Source organism: Ictidomys tridecemlineatus, chromosome 4, assembly GCF_052094955.1.
Source record: "Ictidomys tridecemlineatus isolate mIctTri1 chromosome 4, mIctTri1.hap1, whole genome shotgun sequence".
Lineage (NCBI taxonomy): Eukaryota > Metazoa > Chordata > Mammalia > Rodentia > Sciuridae > Ictidomys > Ictidomys tridecemlineatus.
The window spans coordinates 79,797,206-79,818,051 of NC_135480.1; the positions used below are offsets into that span (position 1 = coordinate 79,797,206).

Sequence of the window (20,846 nt, forward strand, 5' to 3'; positions counted from 1 at the left end):
TGGTCCAGATGGTCCAGGTCCCTTCAGAATTTACTGTGACAACATCATTAACATAGTTTGGGCAAAGGCCATGGATGTATGCTGTTGTCTATCCCATGCAAATGCTGATTGCTTCTGATCCTCCTTTAAATTTGATATTAGAAAGAATTCATTTGCCAGATCAACAGCAGCCTTGTACCCAAGGCTAATATTTCATTCTTCCCAATAAAATAAAAACTAAGACCAGTGAAGGAACCACAGGATTGGAAAATTAAAGTTCAAATTTCTCCAACTTTTTTTTTTTAATAATGAAGGATTGTAAAAAGTATCTAATATTGTCCTTTATTTAATAAACAAATTTTTTCTCTTTTATGTAAATAAGCACTAAACAAATCACAAATCATTTCCACATTAATAAGAAACATGGAATTGGGGCATCTCAACTTTAATAGAACAGATAAGATGCATCAGCACTATGGCCTTCCCTAACATGGGACCACTCTTACCCCTGAGATATGCCATGCAGCCAGACGTCCCAAGTATCAGTTGGTTCCTGTGTTATACTAATCCTTTTTATTTTTCTACATAGACCTTTAATCCAGTTCTGTTATAGTCTTCAGGTTTTTGGAGTTGCCTATTTTCAGATGGGAATCACTGGCTTTACAAATGAGTAGAACAAGTTTTAAGCAGTTCCCTAGTGATTACATTGCCCCTGCATTTGCAATTGGCCACTATAACATTTCTAGAGCTTTTAAGGTAATGGTACTGTGATGTGTGTCCTAGTTCCATGAGGATTCATGAATGGTGACGATGTTACACTGGTAGGATTTTAGCCCAACATGAATTATTTCATTACCTGCTGCAGCATTTGACAACATGTCAGAAATGGAGCATGCCTAGAAAAATGAAGATTTTAAATGGCTCTGTATTCCTCATCTCACTTTTCTTTCTTTCTCTCCTTAGTCTCCCCCAGATATCTCCTTCCCTGCTTCTTTGGCTGCACAGCATTTCCTTATGGAAGAAGAGAAGCGAGCAAAAGAACTTGAAAAGCTTCTAAATACACATATTGATGAACTGCAAAGACATACAGAATTTACTCTTAATAAATACACCAAACTAAAACAAAATAGACATATATGAGCTTTTAAACTTTTTTATTTGCTCCCCAACCCCAAGAAAAAAAGCTCTGGCAAAATATTTACAAAGCTGAGTATTGGAGCTAAGAAATTTTGTTCTATTTTCTTGAGTAAATAATTTCTGTAAGGCAGCTAGAAAATAGCATTTTGTTTGATAAAGCTGTTTGTATTTCTGCATTAACATACTAAATTGTTCTGCTATAGAATTGCTATAAAATAAACATGACTACTCCAAAAGAGAATTTTTTTCTAGTCTGAGGAATAGTTTGGAGTTAAAAATTCAATTTTTCCCACCTGAATCATGTATACTAAAAACCCATTTCCTCTTTAACAACATAAAATGAGAGAAAAGGAAGTGCTATATTTCAAATATCAATGAATCAAGTGCAGCTCAGTTGTACTAGGTGTGAACTCAAGGACTTTTTAAAATGAAAAAATGTGTAAATATTTTGAACTATGTAAACATCGTAAGACTTCTTTTAGGGGAAAAAAAAGATATAGCTGTATTGTTTTTACACTTACCTTTGTAATGTCTGGTTTAATACCATAAAGGACATAGAATGTGCAGTATATACACTTAAAATATGTGTCAGAGATCAATGCTTTCCTGTTACTTCATAAACATGAATAAGAAAAAAAACAAATATAAATCAATACTGTTTCTACATTCTCCTTTGTAATCACCTGTTAATTAATAAAGAAATTCAAATTCAGTGGACTTAAAACACAAATGCCAAGTTTATACTGGACAGTAATAGCATGGTAGTGAACAATAAAATATACAAGAATGATAATCCAATATTCTATTTTTTCTTTAAAATGGGTTATATTATCTGTTCTAGCTCATCTTTCTATATCCTATAATAGAAAGAAAATTCAAGTTAAGTCCTATAGCTTTTATGGTTTTCCTTCTTTTCAAAGAAACAACCTCAACATACTGAACAAGAAGTCAAAATGTCCATAGATAACAAATGTCATTTTCATGTTAAAAATGCAGAGCATTATTCACTTTAGGTAACATGACCATGTGTATTTGTATAGCTCTTGGTGTTTGAAACAGTCTCCTTAGTTCAGGCTGCTATAACAAAAACACTACAGGCTGTTTGTGGCTTAAACAACAAATATTTATTTCTCATAGCTCTGGAGGCTGTAAAGTTCAAGGTCAAGGTCCCAGATGAGCTGATGCCCGGTGAGAGCCCAGTTTCTTTCTTAGGGACAGCCACTCATTTGCTATAATCTCACATGATGGAGGAAAAAAATCATCTATTTCATGTCTCCTCTTTTTTTTAATATGCTCTTTTTAAAAATACCTTTATTTCATTTGTTTTATTTTTATGTGGTGCCAGGGATTGAACTCAGTGCCTCATGAATGCTAGGCAAGCGTTCTACCACTAAGCCACAACCCCAGCCCTCATGTCTCTTCTTATAAGAGCACTAATCCATTCTATTCATGGGGTGCCACCCTCATGAACTAACTAGTTCCTAAAGGCCCCATTCCCTAATACCATCACATCAAAGGTTAGTATTTAACACACGAATTTGAGGGGACACCAACACTGGGCCCATAAAACTTCATATAGCATCTTTCATTTAAATTTAAAAACAAGCCTGTGGAGTCAATAAGGCTATTATCCTTGTCCCTGTGAACCAGAACTATTGAGTACTTGCGATCATGGTAAGAAATAAGCTCAGAAAGGAAATGCTGGCTTTCTGGTTCCTGACCCTAGCTCTATTACTTGTCAGTACTATTACTTATAAACAAGCATCAGTGAACAAAGCTATGTACACAAAGCCAGGTTTGAATTGTATCTCAGGGATACAAATTCACTAATATTCCCATTAAAACCCCACATGAGGAAAAGAATAGGATCTTGTAGTACTTTTTAATAACTTAGTAATTTCTTCCAGTCTAGATGTAAAGAAAACCAAACATTTTTCAATGTCATCTTAAGAAGATGAGAAGAAAAAGTATATTTAGGAAAGCAGCATTCCTTTAACAAATGATGTAATTTTTGTTTCTCTCATGCAAACTGAAACAATTTTGAAAAAGTGCAAAATATATCTATACTATGTATCTTTGTAATCCTCTATATCTAAGCAAGACTTCAGGATAAAGGTGTGGCTGAAAATTCTGAAATAAAGTTCTAGGCTACAGAAGTCTTAGAAGTCAGCAGGGTCAAGACAGCACGAATGTGGAGTGTGCTCAGGACTAATGTTGAGTTTGCCCTTGTGGATTATTACATGAAGACCAAAGGAAAACTTGTTTTAAGTCACCAGTTCAACATTCCACTCAATACCTGCTTTCTTAAAACAGTGGTTTGCATGATTTTTGCTTCAACAGTAAGATTCAGTGTTCAACAGTAAGATTCAAGTTATGTATATGTTGGACTATGCCCTAGTCCAACATATACATAACCAAGATCAAAAACAAGGACTTCTAGTTGAGCTTTAAAAACAGGAAGAGAGTGGGGCTCCCTGCTATTTATCCCCGCCCTTCTTAGCTCTTCTAGCCTCCTGCCCTCCATATGCCAAAGGGATTCCATGGATGCTATTATGGAAGGGACTAACAGGGATACTGTCATTACCTTACACAGAACACATTTTCCCACAGAAACCATTTCATGGATAATGTTACAACTCCCCACATACTTCAAAAGCCAAGTCAGCCTGTTTTCAAAGAGGGAAGGCTTCAGCAAGGCACAGAACTAAGGAGATTCTGAGAGCTACCAACTGATTCCAGGGCCAGACCAGTAATGTTTAGGTCTTTAAGGCTATCAGTACCACAGGACAGGTTAGATGTGTTGGAGACAGGCTTCCCATGCCGTGCCCCTGTGACCTTAATAGAGCTTCCATATCCTCATCTTTAAATAGGAATACCACTACCCATGTCAGAGGTTTAGGAGGATGAAAGGCCATAGTATGCACAGAGTGCCTCGTGTTCAGTGCAGGCCGACTGTGAGCACCACGTGTCCGACTTCCTTCTGAAGCATTAGGTGTGAGTCCAGAAGATATAAATGTCCTTAAAGAATACTATCATTTTTTGAAGACAATATGCCACTACATGTTAAACTTCTTTAATCATTAACAGTGTTAAGAACTATTTTACATATTATAAAATTCACCCATTTCAAGGGTACAATTTAATGATTTTTACTAAGTTTAAAGAGTTGTGTAATCATTGCCACAAATCACTTTTACAGTGTTCCCATCACCCCTAAAAGATCTCTAGGGCCCATTTTCAGTCTCACTATTCCCACGCCCAAACCCAGGCAGCCACTGAACTACTATAGAAATTTACTGGACGTTTCATGTAAATGGATTCATATGATAAGTGGCTTTTTATATTTGGCTTCTCTCACCATAATGTTTTTGTGGTTCATATATTATAGCAGTATTTTGTTCTTATTGTTCAATAGTATTCCACTGCATGAATAAACCACATTTCTTTTACCCATTTCAACAGCCGATGGACTTTGTTTTCAGTTCAGGGATATTACAAATAAAACTGCTGTGGACATTGACATACAAATTTCTGTATGTTTTCATTTCTATTGAATAGTTTCCTTGAAATGGAATTTGAGTTACATGGTATATTCATGCTTAAGTTTCGTAAGAAAACTATCCAACTCTTTCTAAAGTAGCTGCACCATTTATGTTCCCACCAGCAATGGTAAGAGTTCCAGTTTCTCCAAATCCTCTTTCTCACTTGTTAGTCTTCCCCCTTTGCTTACAATACTGGGGTTGGACCTCAGGACACTTTACCACTGAGCCATACCCGCAATCCTTTTTAGTCTTTATTTCAAAACAGGGTCTTGCTAAGTTGCAGAGACTGGCCTCAAACTTGTCATCCCCCTGCCTGAACCTCCCAAGTGACTGGATTACAGGTGCTCACCACCACACCCAGCTTGAATTTTTTTTTAACTATAGCTATTTCAGTGTGTGTGTGTGTGTGTGTGTGTGTGTGCGCGCGCGCAGTGGTATTTCATCCCAATCTTAACTTGCATTTCTCAAATGATTAATGATGTTGAGTATCTTTTAGTGTGGTTTTTGACCATTCACATATATTCTCTGGTGAAACATCCATTAAAATCTTTTGCCCATTTTATAATTGAATACTCTTTTCAACTTGAAGAATTTTTCATATAAACTTATTTTTTCATAAAACTTTCATATAAAAGTTCTTTATTGGATATATTATTTAATATAATTTCTCCCAGTTTGTGGCTTCTTTCAATGCCTTAATCTTGTCTTTTGAAGCACATACATTTTTAATTTTGATGAAATGCAATTCATCAATATTTTTCTTTTATGGATTATGCTTTTGGCTTCATATCTAAGAAATATTTGTCTGACCAAAGGTTATGAAGATTTTACCATTTATTTTCTTCTAATACTTTTTTATTTCTCGGTTTTAAACTAGGTCTATAACCGTTTTTACTTAATGCTTTTGTGGGGTATAAACATCTGGATTCAACTTTTTAATCATCTCAGCACCATCTGCTGAAAAAAAACCTTTTCTTTCCTTCTTTGAATTGTCTTGTCATCTTTGTTGAAAATCAACTTTAAGAATATTTATTTTTACACTCATATCTTCTCCATTGATTTATGTTATTCCTTATCCATTGCCACACAATCTTAATTACCATAGCTTTATAGTAAGTTCTGATATTGAGAAATGAAAATCCTCCATATTTCAAGATGATTTGGTTATTTTGGGTTTTTGGATGCTTTGCATTTTGATGTAAGATTTAGGGTCAGTTTATTAGCTTGTCAGGGTTTTTTGCAAAAAAAAAAATTGCCTGCTGGGATTTTTGATGGGGATTAATTATTTCCAAAGTGATCTATAGTGAATCTCAATTTGGGGTGAGTTACCATATCAACAATATTGTCTTTGAATCTGTAAATTTCTGCATTAATTCAGATTTTAAAATTTTTCTTAGAAATGTTTTATGCTCTTCAAGTTACAAGTCTTATGTTTCTTTTGTTAAATTTATTGCTGAGTATTTTATTCTATCTAGTGCTATTACAAATGGAATTAATTTCAAAACAGTAGATTTTTTAATATTGGTCTTATATTCTGTGATCTTGCTAAGCTCATTTATTTTAGTAGGTATGTGTGTATATGTCTGTCTCTTTGTGTTCTTTAGAATTGTCTACATATTAGATCATGTTCTCTTTAAATAAAGACAGGGTTCTCTTTTTTCATTTGTGGGTACACTGTATTTCTTTTTCACACCTGATTGCACTAGCTAGAAACAATATTACAATGTTAAAAGGAATGGTGAGAAGTGTTTGCCATGTTCCTGATCTTAAAAGGAAGATTTTAATTCTTTACTTAAGTATGATATTAATTATAGATTTTTTTGAAGATGCTTTTTGCCAGGTTGAGGAAGTTCCCACCTATTCCTAGTTTGTTGAAAGTTTTTATGATTGGGTGTTAAATGTCTTTGTCTAATGCTTTTTTTTTGCATCTATCAAGAATTTGTCTTTATGAATGTGTTATTTATATTAGCTTTTAAAAATGACAAAGCTATCTTGCATTCTTTGGGATAAATCTTACTTGACCATTTCATCAATCCATTTTCTGTCACGATAACAAAATATCTGAAGCTGAATACATTATACAGAAAATACTTTATTCAACCTATGGTTTGGAGAATTCAAAAGCATGATGCCCACATCTGCTTGTCTCTCCTGAGGGCCCCTTTGGGTGTTGCATGACATGATGGGTGGCATCACAACAGGAGCAAGAGGGAGAAGTTACATAACAAGACATGAAGCCAGAGGGATTCAGAGGTAAGCCTTGCTCTTTTTTTTAATAACCTGTTCTCACAAGAACTAACTTATCCTGAGTCCAGCATTAGTCATTAACAAGGGTAATGCATCCACTGGTCTAGTTGTCTTGCACTAGATGCTCCCCCTTCAAGGTTCCACCACCTCTTAATTCTGCTGCATTGAGAACAAAGCTTCCAACAAATGAACCCTTGGAGACACACTCAAACCACAGCAATGATATATAGTTCTTCCTATATGTTGCTAGATTTGGCTTGCTAATATTTTACTAGGAATTACATGTATTCATGAGAAATATTGGTCTTGTCATATCTTTGCTTTGGTATCAGGGCAATTCTTGCCTCATAGAATGGATTTGGGAATCTTCTCTATGCCTGTATTTCTGGAAAAGCTGTACAGGACTAGCATTATTACTTTTAAAATACTAGTGGAATCCCAAAATAACCTTGAATGCAAATGGTTAAATGCATCAATTAAAAGAAATAGACTGGCATATTGGATTAAAATCCAAGACCCAACAATATTCTGTCTCTAAGAGACTTACCTCATAGGCAAATATGTCCAGAGATTGAAGGTGAGAGGATGGGAAAAAAAAAACATATCACTCACATGGATCAAGTAAATAAGCAGGGATTTCTATTCTCATATCAGATAAAGTGGACTTCAAGCCAAAGTTAATCAGAGGGACAGAGAAGGACATTTCATATGCTTAAGGGAATTATATATCAACAAGGCTTAACAAATGTAAATATTTATGCCCCAAACAATAGAGCAACTACATTAATCAAATAAACCTTTCTCAAATTTCAAGAATCAAATAGACCATAACACAATGGTGCCTTTAACATGCCTCTTTCACTGCTGGATAGATCCTCAAAACAAAAACTAAATAAAGAAACTATATAATTAAGAGATGCAATAATTGAGACTTAACAGACATGTATAGAATATTTCATCCATCAATGAGTGAATACACTTTCTTCTCAGGAGCACATAGAGTCTTCTCTAAAATAGAACATATCTTATGCCACAAAGCAATTCTTAGCCAATACACACAAAAATAGAGATACTACCCTACATTCTATCAGACTGTAATGGAATGAAATTAGAATTCAATGATAAAATAAAAAATAAAAGCTACTCTAATACCTGGAGACTAAATAATATGCTATTGAATGATGAATAGATAGCAGAAGAAACCAGGAATGAAATTTAAAAAAATACTTAAGATGTAAATGAGAATATCAATGAAACATATTAAAATCTCTGGGATACTGTGAAGGCAGTGCTGAGAGGAAAGTTCACTGCATTGAGCTCATTCATTAAAAAAATAGAAATTCAACAAATAAATAACCTAACATTATATCTCAAAGCCAGAGAAAAAGAAAAACAATATCAAAAGAAAAAGACAGGAAATAATTAAAATCAAAACTCAAATCAATGAAACTGAAACAAAAGAAATAATTCAATTCAAAAATTGTCAAAACAAAAAGTTGGTTCTTTGAAAAAATAAATAAAATCAATAAACTGTTAGCCAAGCAAGTGAAGAGAAAGAAAAATCAAATTGCTAAAACTTGTGATGAAAAAGGAAATATCAGCATGGACACTATTGAAATACAGAAGATAATCACAAATAATTTTGAAAATTTATACTCCGATAAAATAGAAAATCTTGAAAGCATCAACAAATTTCTAGAGACATGACTTACCCAAACTGAATCACAATTTAAACAGATCAATTTCAAGCAATGAAATTAAAAGATGCCATCAAAAGCCTACCAATTAAGAAAAGGTGAGGACTAGATGGATTCTCAGCTTAATTCTACAAGACCATCAAAGAAGAATATCTCAAATTATTCCATGAAATAGAAAAGGAGGGAACTCTTCCAAACTCATTCTATAAAGCTAGTATCACTCTAATAACAAAAACTGATAAAGATACATCAAGGAAAGAAAAAAATCAGACCAATATCCCTGATGAGTATAGATGCAAATATTCTCAATAAAATTCAGGCAAATAACATACAAAATGTGTTTTAAAGATCAAGTGAGGTCCATCCAAGAGATGCAAGGTTGATTCAACACACAGAAATCAATAAACATAATTCATCACATCAATAGACTTAAAGATAAGAATCATATGATTATCTCAATAGATGCAGAAAAAAGCATTTGACAAAATACAGCACCCCTTCATGTTCAAAACACTAGAAAAAACAAGGGTTAGTAGGAACATACTTCAACATTGTAAAAGCTATCTATGCTAAACCCAAGGCCAACATCATTCTAAAGAGAAAAATTGAAAGCATTCCCTCTTAAAACTGGAACAAGACAAAGATGCCCTCTTTCACCACTTCTATTCAACATTGTCCTTGAAACTCCACCCAGAGCAATTAGACAGAAGAAAGGAATTAAAGGGATATGAATAGGAAAATAAGAACTCAAATTATCATTATTTGCTGAAGACATGATTCTATATTTAGAAGATTTTTTTCAAATCCACCAGAAAACTTCTAGAACCAATAAATGAATTTAGCAAAGTAGCAGGATGTAAAGTCAACACCCATAAATCAACTGTAATCCTATACATCAGCAATGAATCCACTGAATAAGAAATTAGGAAAACAATACCATTCACAATAGCCTCAAAAAACATTTGAAAATCAATCTGAGAAGAGGTGAAAGACCTGTACAGTAAAAACTAGAGAACACTAAAGAAAGAAATTGAAGAACACCTTGGGAGATGGAAAGGTTTCCCATGCTCCTGGATAGGCAGAATTAATATTGTCAAAATGGCCATACTACCAAAAGCATTGTGCAGATTTAATGCAATTCCTGTTAAAATTCCAATGACATTCTTCACAAAAATAGAAAAAAGCAATCATAAAATTCATTTGGAGAAATAAAAGACCCAGAATAGCCAAAACAATCTTTAGCAAGAAGAGTAAAGCAGGAGACATAACAATACCAAGCTTAAACTATACTACAGAGCCATAGTAACAAAACAGCATAGTATTGGCACAAAAACAGACATGTAGACCAATGGTACAGAATAGAAGACACACAGCCAAACCCACATAATTACAGTTATCTCATACCATACAAGGGCACCATAAACATACATTGGAGAAAAGATAGCCTCTTCAAAAAATGATGCTGGGAAAACCGGAAATCTTTATGTAACAAAATGAAACTAAACCCCTATCTCTCCCCCTGCTGAAAACTCAACTCAAAATGGATCAAGAATCTAGGCATTAGACCAGAGACTTTGCACTTAACTAGAAGAAAAAGTAGGCCTAAATCTCCATCATGTTGGCTTACCAACAGAAATCCTCAATAAGTCACTTAAAGCACAAGAAGTAAAAATCAAGAATCAACAAATGGGATGGAATCAAACTAAAAGTCTTCTTCACAGCAAAGAGAACAATCAAGCCTACAGAATGGAAGAAAATGCTTGCCATCTGCAACTCAGACACAGCACTAATCTCCAGGATATACAAAGAACTCAAAAACCTTAACACCAAAATAATAATAATATTAATATTAATATTAATAAATGGGCTAAGGAACTGAACAGACACTTCATAGAAGAAGAAATACAATTAATCAACAAATATATAAAAAATATTCAATATCTCTAGTGATTAGAGAAATGCAAATAAAAACTTCACTGAAATTCCATCTCACTTCAGTCAGAATGGCAATTAACAAGAATACAAGGGGCTGCCCAGGGCCAACAATAAGTGTTGGCAAGGATGTGGGGGGAAAAGGTACACTTATACATTGCTGGTGGGACTGTAAATTGATGCAACCACTATGAAAAGCACTATGGCAATTTCTCAGAAAACTTGGAATGGAACTACCATTTGTCCCAGCTATCCCACTCCTCTGTCCATACCCAAAGGACTTAAAATCAGCATACTATCAAGACAAATATACACAATGGAATATTACTCAGACCAATAGAAATAGAAATAGAAATACAGAATAGAAAACACAGAACCAAACCCACATAATTACAGTTATCTCATACCATACAAGGGCACCATAAACATACACTGGAGAAAAGATAGCCTCTTCAACAAATGATGCTGAGAAAACCGGAAATCTTTATGTAACAAAATGAAACTAAACCCCTAAAAAGAATGAAATTATGGCATTTGCCAATAAGTGGATGGAACTGGAAACTATCATGCTACGTGAAATAAGGCAATCCCAAAACATCAAAGGCCGAATGTTCTCTCTTACATGTGAATGCTAACACAAAATAAGGGGTACAAGAGGAAAGAATAGATGTTCACAAAGGGGAGTGATGGTTAGGGAAGGGGAATGGGAATAGGAAAGAGAGTAGAATGAATCAGACATAACTTTCCTATGTTCATATATGAATATACAGTAAAACTCGTTGTTTTTGTCAGCTTTTTTGCTGTTGTTCCCAACCAGAACAATTATAGTGGAGGGAAAGTTTATTTGGAGGCTCACAGTTTCAGAAGTCTCAGTCCATTGACAGAAGGCTCCCTTCCTCTGGGCTCTACATGAGGTTCAATGTCAGGAACTGCCACATTCGAGCTGAGAACCCCCAAACTCTGAGCAATGAAAATGTGGAAACTGGCTTCCCTGACCAGGAAGCAGGTGGATCCCCATCTCTGCTCAGCAGAGGAACAAAGCTTTGGGAGTGGGTGTTACCCAATGGAGTGGGCTACTTTCTTGTTCCTTTGTAATACTACCCCTGACCTTTTTTGGAAAGAACATTCCATGGAACCTCCCTTTGAGTGTCCCCCCATATATGAATAAAGAATACAGGTGGTGCTCTCTCCAATGAAACCCCAAGGTCAAGAGCCATCACAGAACCCAAAGAAAAAGGTATTTTCTATCTATGTGTAATTATTTTGTGTCAACCCAAATTCACCTGGAGTGACCCTGACTGATTTAGTTATGTGTTGTAGCAGGTGGCACCTGAACAGGGACCCTAGCATGATTTTTAGAAATTTAATGGGTTTGGAATTTATCTCCAGAAGTTAAGCATACTTAAGATTTCAGAGTATTGTGGGTTTATTTGTGGAAAGTAACTGAATTAGAAGAAATATTTATAACGCTAAAGTGATAACATCTGGGAATTTTTAGTCTTTAGAAAGAGAAAAAATTTATCTTTTGAAATTAAGAAATAAGAGAATTGAATGTACCACAGAGATTGTTAAGGTGATTGATATAATAAGTTCAGTCCTCTCCCATGGGAAAAGCACTTTTGTGGATTTTTTGGATGTTTTTATGGATTATGTTTTGTTTTTGTTTTTGTATTTTGAAATATTAGGTAAAGATTTTTCGGGTTTATATGCTAGGACTCTATGCTTGGAGAATGAGAGAAAAGAAGGAAAGATTTTTTTGTGGTGAGACTTGATACCAGGGATTCTTTACCTATACAGTGGTGAATTTTATTTTTCTATTGTGTTTTGAAAATACTCAGACAATTTATACTAAACCTTTTCACTGCATTTTTGTCTTACTGGGATCAAAATGACTGTGACCTAGCTATTCTGGGACAGGGAAAGGCTTTGACCACTATTCCCTATGACACTGTCCACCACAAGCAATATTTTTACTCCTTGGAAAACCTAGTCTAAATGCCAGACATAAACCGCCTTAAGATCTAATAAAGGCACCAGCGTCTGCCACTGAAGCCATTTCTGGGTTTGAAAAAAAAATTTTAAATGCCCACATGCTTCAGAAGAGAGCTGCAGGAGACAGGAACACATGCACAGTAAGGGGGACAGGAGTGCGACTGCTCCACTCCACCGCTCCAAAAGTGCTGGCCACAACTGGCAGATACTCAGGCCAAGCTGGTTGTCTTGCCCCTACCCACAGAGTCAGCTAGAGCTGCCCGAGCCTCCAGGCTTGGAACTCACGGAGTGGGAAGCAGCAAGGCGCTGGATGGCCGCCTGCAGGGATGCAAGCAGGATCGTTGGCCCACCTTTGGATTTGGGGTTCTGAGGGGACATCCCAGGCGTGCTGGCCCTGGGCAGCCCCAGCAAGGCAGAGGGCACTGCAACTTGCCACACCCAGACTGGCTTCCTTCTTCCACCTCCTATAGGCTGGCCCATAGGTCAGGGGAACACAGAGCCACCCTCTCTACCTCTGAAACCCCAAAGGACTGGTGAAATGCCCACTCAATGCAGTCACAAGGAGATCTGAAGTGCAAGTAGGAACAGACATCTGCCCCGGGAGCTAGACTCCACACGGAACTGTGTTCCATGGGACAGGCAGGCTGAAGCCAACCAAAGGGTCCTTTGTTGCTCGTGGCCAAAACAGCAACCAAATGCTAAGCAAACCTGGGCCATGTACAGTGACAACTATTTCTTGTAACCATGGTAACTGCTCAGTTGGAGCGGGGGTGGGGTGGGGGGTACACAAATTGGACAGCGCCAAACCACAGACATGTGTTGCTGGGCATGGTAGAACCTCAACCAGAATAGACAGTGCATGGGGTAAAAATTCTAAAATTCCAAACAAAACCTTGGGTTATGTTCTAGTTCTATACTTCTACACAAAGGAGTTCTCTAGCCACGTGGAGGGAGCAACAAGGCTATGAGTCCCACCTCCTGCATTCTTCATAGGCTCCCCATTGGTCCTTCCAACTGTCACTCAAGCAGGCCTCTGCCTCCCAGCAACTAACATATCCTTCTTTCTCACACAGGCTGACAACGGCAATTACAGGACCTGTGCACAGCTGTTAGAAAATTTCTTCATGATTTTAATACATTTCCACTAAGAAAGATATTTCCTTTTCAGGCAGAATCGGGTTTAATAGGCTTCTATGCTGCCGCTCTAATCCTATGTGTTCTCAAAGCTAAATAACCTGATTTTTTTTTTTAATCCCTCAACAGGTTCCTTTGAGATTCTTCCTTTTCCTCTCTATAGTTATGTTACTAAATAATGTTTCATTGATGAGAGGTGTCATACGTATGCTTCTTTGTGTTTCCCTTTTATTTTTGGAGATTATGAGGATGCATTTTGCTAGTTATAGGAACAAAAGCCAGCAACCTGAGACGATTTTCTAACAATGTTCCAATGATGACCAAGAAATCCTTATTCTTCTCATTTCTGACTATATAAATACAGAAAATAAATAAATATATACACAAGAATCATATTTTAGCTACATACATGAAGTCACATGTAAGAGTGCTCTCATAGTTGAAAACAAATTGAAATGGGTCCAAATATTTTAAGAACCATGTGGTTTTCATAAAATTTACATAATTATAAGCTATACCTTTATTCTTAATTCATATTTTTCCAGTTGCTTAAGTAATCTATATTCTTTAATTCATAGGATAATTAACATATATGTCTATTTGTATAATTAATGTGTCTATTTTCTTCTAATCATTTTCCTTCAACACAAAACACATAATTTATATTTTCTATACATACATTTATCTGATGCTCTGCCTTTTATAATTAGACATATTTATGATAAGAGAAACTCACTAGATTATAAAGTTGAAATATAGCCATCAAATGATCTCTAATTCCTAAATCATTGTTTACGCTTCTATAAATGACAGACATAATTTTGTAAACAGAGAAGTCAAAATTTTAATTTCTTTTAAATTATCTCTTCTTAATAAAATATAACAATTGTTTAGATTCTGAGATTTACAGGAATTATTTAAAAATAAAACCAAGGAAAAATTCTATAAGGAGACAGAAGAGGCTGGGATTGTGGCTCAGTGGTATAGCACTCGCCTAGCATGGGCAGGACCCGGGTTCAATCCTTAGCACTGCATAAAAATAAAGGCATTGTGTTGTGTCCATCTACACTTAAAAAATAAATATTTAAAAAAAGGAGACAGAAGGAAATACTTCTGTGGAGAAAAAAAAATTTGGAAGAGTCCTAAGTGGAAGAAAGAAATCATCCCTGGGTAAAAAGAAAAGGTCTATATATTCTAAATTTTAATAATGAAAGCATTTTCCTAAATGAGGAAAATCCTTATATTATTGTCAAGACAGTGATATAGAAAACTGAGATAATTAGGAAACCCATTTATATATGACTGGATTAACTATATAAGCTGATCAATTCTAGGATATTTCAGGTTATTCCCCTGATACTAATATCCTCATGTAAGCTAAGATTATTGTCCATATTCTGACATGACAGAGCTTATTAAACATTAAGATATTACCAAATGATTTTTGCTGTTTGAACAAGGATAAAATTTTTAGTGAATAAAATTCTCACATTCTTGATTAAACAATAAATGTTTTTCAATATTACCTTGAGTTCCAATTTTGAAACTTCTTAAGACTAAGATTTAATTGATTCCAATAATTACTGCTAATTCTTGCATATGTTAGTGTTGAATAATAAAGTTGTAAACTTTATTGGAAATCTCTGATTAGATTTATTCTATCAGATATATGATAAGACTTGTATGATACTCACTACACTAGGAGATAGCCTTAATCACATTTTTAAAGATAACTGAGACACTAACCCATTTAAAAAATAATATTTATTCTGAAATATAAGGATATTTTGAGATCTTCTCTTGGGAGGGGATTACAAGTTCCTTTAATTTGTTGGTTTTATACATAATATCAAAATTGATCAGCTAGTCTATATACTGGGAAATCACAATGATTAATAAAAGGTATCTCAATTTTATATCTAGCCTCAATTACTATCAGAGAAGACCTTAAAAATTGCCTACTAAAAAGAAAGATCAAAGGGAACCTCTCAGACTTGATATAGACCAGAACAAATTCAGGGAGATTTTCAAGAGATCCAAATTTGTGTATTGTAATATTTCAAAATTTATGCCAGATGTCTCAACTCACCTGGAAGGATATTATGCTATTACTTAGCTAAACATTAAAATGAGAGGCCATCCTAAAAACAATTTTTAAAAGATTTATCTTAATCATGTCCCAATAACACAGAATAGGGACAAAACTAATAGTCTCTCTGGAGCACAGACAACTCCCCAAAACAAATTAATATCCAACAGATAAACAAAAATGCCTAAAAAATAATTTTAGTAAGACTTTATAAAAATCCTACTATTTTCATAGAGAGACTGAAAAAGATATTACACAGCACCTTAAATTTATAGAGGGCCACCCAATTTTAAAGAATTACAGAAATTGGTATGATCCTAACCAAATTTAACTGTTACCCCACAATTTGTACAGAGATCAAATAGAAAAAAAAATTAAAAACCATACAAACAGAAAGAGATTAAAATGTTAATCCTAGCCCCAAGAAAAATAAGCTTCCTGTGTAAAAATTTTACTCCTCTTCTAAGTTATAAACAGATTTTGGAAGCCTCTAAACATTGAAACAGTGCATTACTTCAAGCCCCTGTCAACAGTTTATCACTGAGGAAAATAACTCTTAAAATAGTTACCCTTAAAATACTAGACAGCCATAAATAAATAGGCTCAATAGCCAACAGTTTATCTAAAAAAAAAGTTTGAAATGTAATAAACCCATTCTCTACCTTAACTAAGAACAAAGGAATGCCCTACATCAAATGTTGGTATTTTAAAAATTAGTAAAGTCATAAGTTATACAGAATTATTAAAACTAATCTTGCTACATTAAGTTATTAAAGATGTTCATACAAATGCTTCTATATACATAAAAATTATTTTGACATGAATTCCTCAAAATGTCATTACTAACTCAATGTTAAATAAAATTCTAAATTAGATCACTGTCTTAAACAATAATGTTGACTTATTTTTACCCATTAATATTTGAGATACTAATTCCCCATACTTAGGTCAACATTAAGCTTGATAACAATAATAAGAGCTTTTCAAAGATTGGTAAATAAAGGCTATTCATTTTTCTAGTTCATTTTTTTGTTAATTGTAAAAAAAACAAAATATCTTTCCTATTCTTATTAAACATGTATTTTCTATTCTAGAAAGATGTCTCTAGACACATATTTCTCTGTCCTTAGTAAAGGTCAGACCTCTGTAGAAACAATGAATAGGTTTCTAGGTCTGGTTAATTGGCATGCACCAATTAAGAACTCTGTCTCTCTCTTCTTTCCAAATTAAGATAATTATTTAAAATTCATCTAGGGCTAATTTTAAAGTAAAAATTTTTATATACAACATTATATTTTTTATTATTGATAATTCTGTTAAAGTCAAAATCAAGTCATACATTTAGTAAAAGCTAAGTTTCTATTTAACATGGTCCCTTTCCAATCATTAATGTTAACATAACTAACAAATGACTTTTGTCAAATATCATGACCAATTAGAGATGATAAATCTTTTATTATCATTTAAATACTTGTACTATTTTCTATAACTTAAACTAAATTTAATAAAGAAAGGGGGAAAACAGGACCCCATATGCATACATTAGGTCTTCAAATATTTCAAAAATTTTTCTTTAATTGTGATATTAAAAGTCTTACTACTGCTGAACATGATTTAGTAAGTTAAATTAAATTTCAAAAGCTAGAGTTTAAACCAGTCATCGTGAAAAGGCTGAAAACCTTGACACAGGAAGATAGATCTCTCAGCTGCAGAGTTTACAGCCATGTAAACTTCAGGAGCTTGTCATGTAAGTAAAAATTATGAAGAGACTTCTGTGGACCCATTTTTCAAGTCCACTTTTAATGTACATTACAATGTGGACTGGAAATCCATCCATGTGACTAGATTAATTGACTATAATGGTCAGTTATACCTATATGTTGATCCTATGTAAACAGGCTGTCTGGGAGTATCTTTTGGGAAAAAAAAAAAAAAAGACAGCATATGAGAAATCTAAACCAGGCAATTATGCTGGTCCTTAGAAATTAAGACTATATTTATATATCTGGGTAATTATCAAAACAGAAAGATTGTTAAAATATAATTTTTCTTTATAGGCCAGTTATTTGCAGACTGATATCCTAGAATTGACAAGGACAATTACACAAGCCTTAACACTCAGTGAGATGGCATCCAAAAGAATGTCTGATGCTTAACTTCTGCCTCCAGAATTTTTGCATTACTGACAGACCTAAGACACTCCTTAAATGTGAGAATTGAGAGAAAGGATAACAAATATCCTGTAGCCTATAAAAATGCAACTTGCCTAATTGTATCACTAATTATAATAGAAGAAAAGGACATTGATCCTTCATCAACATTCCACTGTCCTATTGTCAGCTAGCATTTTGGAACTATGGCATGCTGAAATTAACATCCAGGCTTTGAAACAGGTGCATGCTAATTTACTAGACCTAGGCAAGCTCTTGATCTCATGATCTTTGAAGTGACTACTTAAAATATTATTTATTGTTTCTACTATTACAGCCTTTGTGACTATGTCTCAAAACTTACAACATGTGAATTTTCTTAATAATTTGACTTAAATTACTTCCAAGATCCTCCATAGTGAGATAAGTGCTGACGGGAGGATTGGAACTAAGTTGAACACTCTAGAAGCCACTGTAATGAATAACATAAATGAGCTCTCTGCTCTATGGTTTGAGGAAAGGCTTAATGCTGTGCCAATTAAATATGTCTCTGTTACTATGACCAAACACAATGCTTCCCAATAATATTGGGAAAAAATTAAAAATCTTCTAATGGGTGTTTGGCAGAGTAATAATAATAAGCTGGATCTTTTGAAGTTAATTAAATGACTTTAATATTAAAAATATGTTAAAACATTCTATATGGTATGTTATTAGAATGACATGTTTTCTACTAATTCATTTTGTGTCTCAATAGTAGGTCATGACGACCTCGGACCAAGAACTCAGTGACTGGAAGATATAATTCTGCAATTGCCTGTATATATTAAGAAAGGGGGAGTATGTTGGGAGCTGACACATAGGAGCTGAGCACCCTCTCGCTTTGAGCAATGGAAATACGGAAACTCCTTCCCTGACCAGGAAGCAGGTGGACCCCCAACTCCACTTACCAGAGGAGCAAAGCTTTGGGAGTGGGTGTTACCTAATGGAGTGGGCTGCTTTCTTATTCCTTTGTAATACTACTTGGAAAGAAGATCCTGTGGAACCTCCCTTTGTGTGTCCCCCCCCCCATATAAGAATAAAGAATTCAGGTGGTGCTCTCTCTTTCCTAAAAAACCCTAAGGTAAAGAGCCATCACAGAACCCAAAGAAAAAGGTATTTTCTGTCTATATGTAATTATTTTTGTGCCAACCCAAATTGATTTGATCAAATGTTGTAGCAGTTCAACATAAGGGCAGAAGACAGCAGTGTAGGGAAGCAGCTCTCATGATGATCAGAAAGCAGAGAGAGCGACTCCACTCACCAGACACCAAATACCTATTGCAAAGGCATGCCTCCAGAGACCTACCTGCTCCAGTCCCACCCAACCTGCCCTCAGTTACCATTTGGTTAATTCTATCAGGGGATTAATTCATTAATTGGGTTAAGACTCTCTCAGAACCTAATTGTTTCTCCCTTAAACCACTTGCATTGTCTCACACATGAACTTTGGGGAACACCTTACATCCAAACCATAATACTCCACATCATGTACAATCTCAATAATGGGGTCCTAATTAGAATAAGTTATAGTCCATGTATGTATAATGTGTCAAAATATACTCTACTATCATATATACCTGAAAAGAACAAATAAAAACAAAATACCTTAGATCAGATAACTTATAAATGACTCAAATGTACTTTCTCAGCCCCAGAAGCTGAGAAATCCACAATCAAGGAACCAGCAGGTTAGATGTCTAATGAGGACCTATTCCTCTTAGATGGCACCAACTATGTGTTTTCACATGGTAGAGGCCCTTGGGGATCTTCTGTAAAGGCACAATCCCTTCTAATTATGTCACCTAATCTCTTAACCACTCCAACTCTTAATACTATTACATTGGAGACTGGAATTCAGTGGGTGAACTTAAAGGGGGACACAAATATTCTGATGATAGCACCTCTCTAAAATTATTATATAAGATATAATCAAGGGACCCATATTAAGTTTACCTTATGTTGTACTTGAAATATGCACAACAAATCTCTCTTAGTTCTAAATTTTTATACAATTAAAATGACAACACAGAGAAGTATTGAGCTATTACTCTTCCCATTTGGTTTGATTTTTTTGTTTGTTTTGTTTTTGAAAACAAGAATATTACAGCTTTGAAATTCCTCCTTTTCATGCTTGAGGAAAATCTTCCAAAAGTCAGTATTGATTGATCTAAAACCTCTTCTAATCCCAAACATATCTCTTGGCTGAAATAAATTATCTGATGAATCACTCCCAAGTAATTTTGATGTGTAAAATTCTGAGTAATCAAACCAAAACAGTTCTTTGGCTTCAAATATATTTGCTATATACAAAGCTTACTTTACAAACAGATTTTTATACTAACAAGCATTGTACCCAATAACTTAGGAAGAGCAAATACATAACTCTATATGTGTGAGTATACATGTATATTCATTACATTATGTATAGATATATGTAATCATGTATACATATACACACAAAACTCTGAAAATAATTATAATAAGAAAGGAGCCAGGTGCAGTGGCACATGCCTGTAATCCCATCAGCTTGGGAAGCTGAGGCAGGAGGATCTTGAGTTCAAAGCCAGCCTCAGAAACTGCAAGGTGCTAAGCAACACAGTGAGACCTTGTCTCTAAAATAAAAAAACATAATAGGGCTGGGGATGTGGTTCAGGGATCAAGGGCCCCTGAGTTCAATCCCTGGTACCCACTTCCAAAAAAAAAAAAAAAAGAAAGAAAGAAAGAAAGAAAAAATCAAGTACAGTATCAGATCTTGGAAAACATACGTAGTTCAGTCACTGTCTTTAATGCTGAAAGTACAAGTACTAAAGAAAAGACTTACTGTCCCAAGTTTATCTTTATTTTGGAGAAAATTCATATATTTTATTGAAGACAAATTGAATGTTATAATGCACCCCAAATGTTG

At 34.6% G+C, this 20,846-nt stretch overlaps 1 protein-coding gene across 5 annotated transcripts in view; it reads left to right on the forward strand.

The window, feature by feature from the left end:
• Nucleotides 1-18,995, forward strand: part of Deup1 (deuterosome assembly protein 1) — a 102,350-nt gene extending 83,355 nt beyond the window's left edge. For 4 of the 5 annotated variants that reach the window (XM_078046866.1, XM_078046865.1, XM_078046868.1 and 1 more), the window contains one exon: nucleotides 943-1,909. In XM_078046866.1, coding sequence (XP_077902992.1) covers nucleotides 943-1,119 — 177 coding nt within the window. In that variant the 3' untranslated portion in view covers nucleotides 1,120-1,909. Of the gene's footprint in view, nucleotides 1-942; nucleotides 1,910-6,814; nucleotides 6,912-18,656 lie in introns of those variants that run through there. The other variant, XR_013437829.1, reaches the window with a different exon arrangement.
• Nucleotides 18,996-20,846: the final 1,851 nt, after the last annotated feature.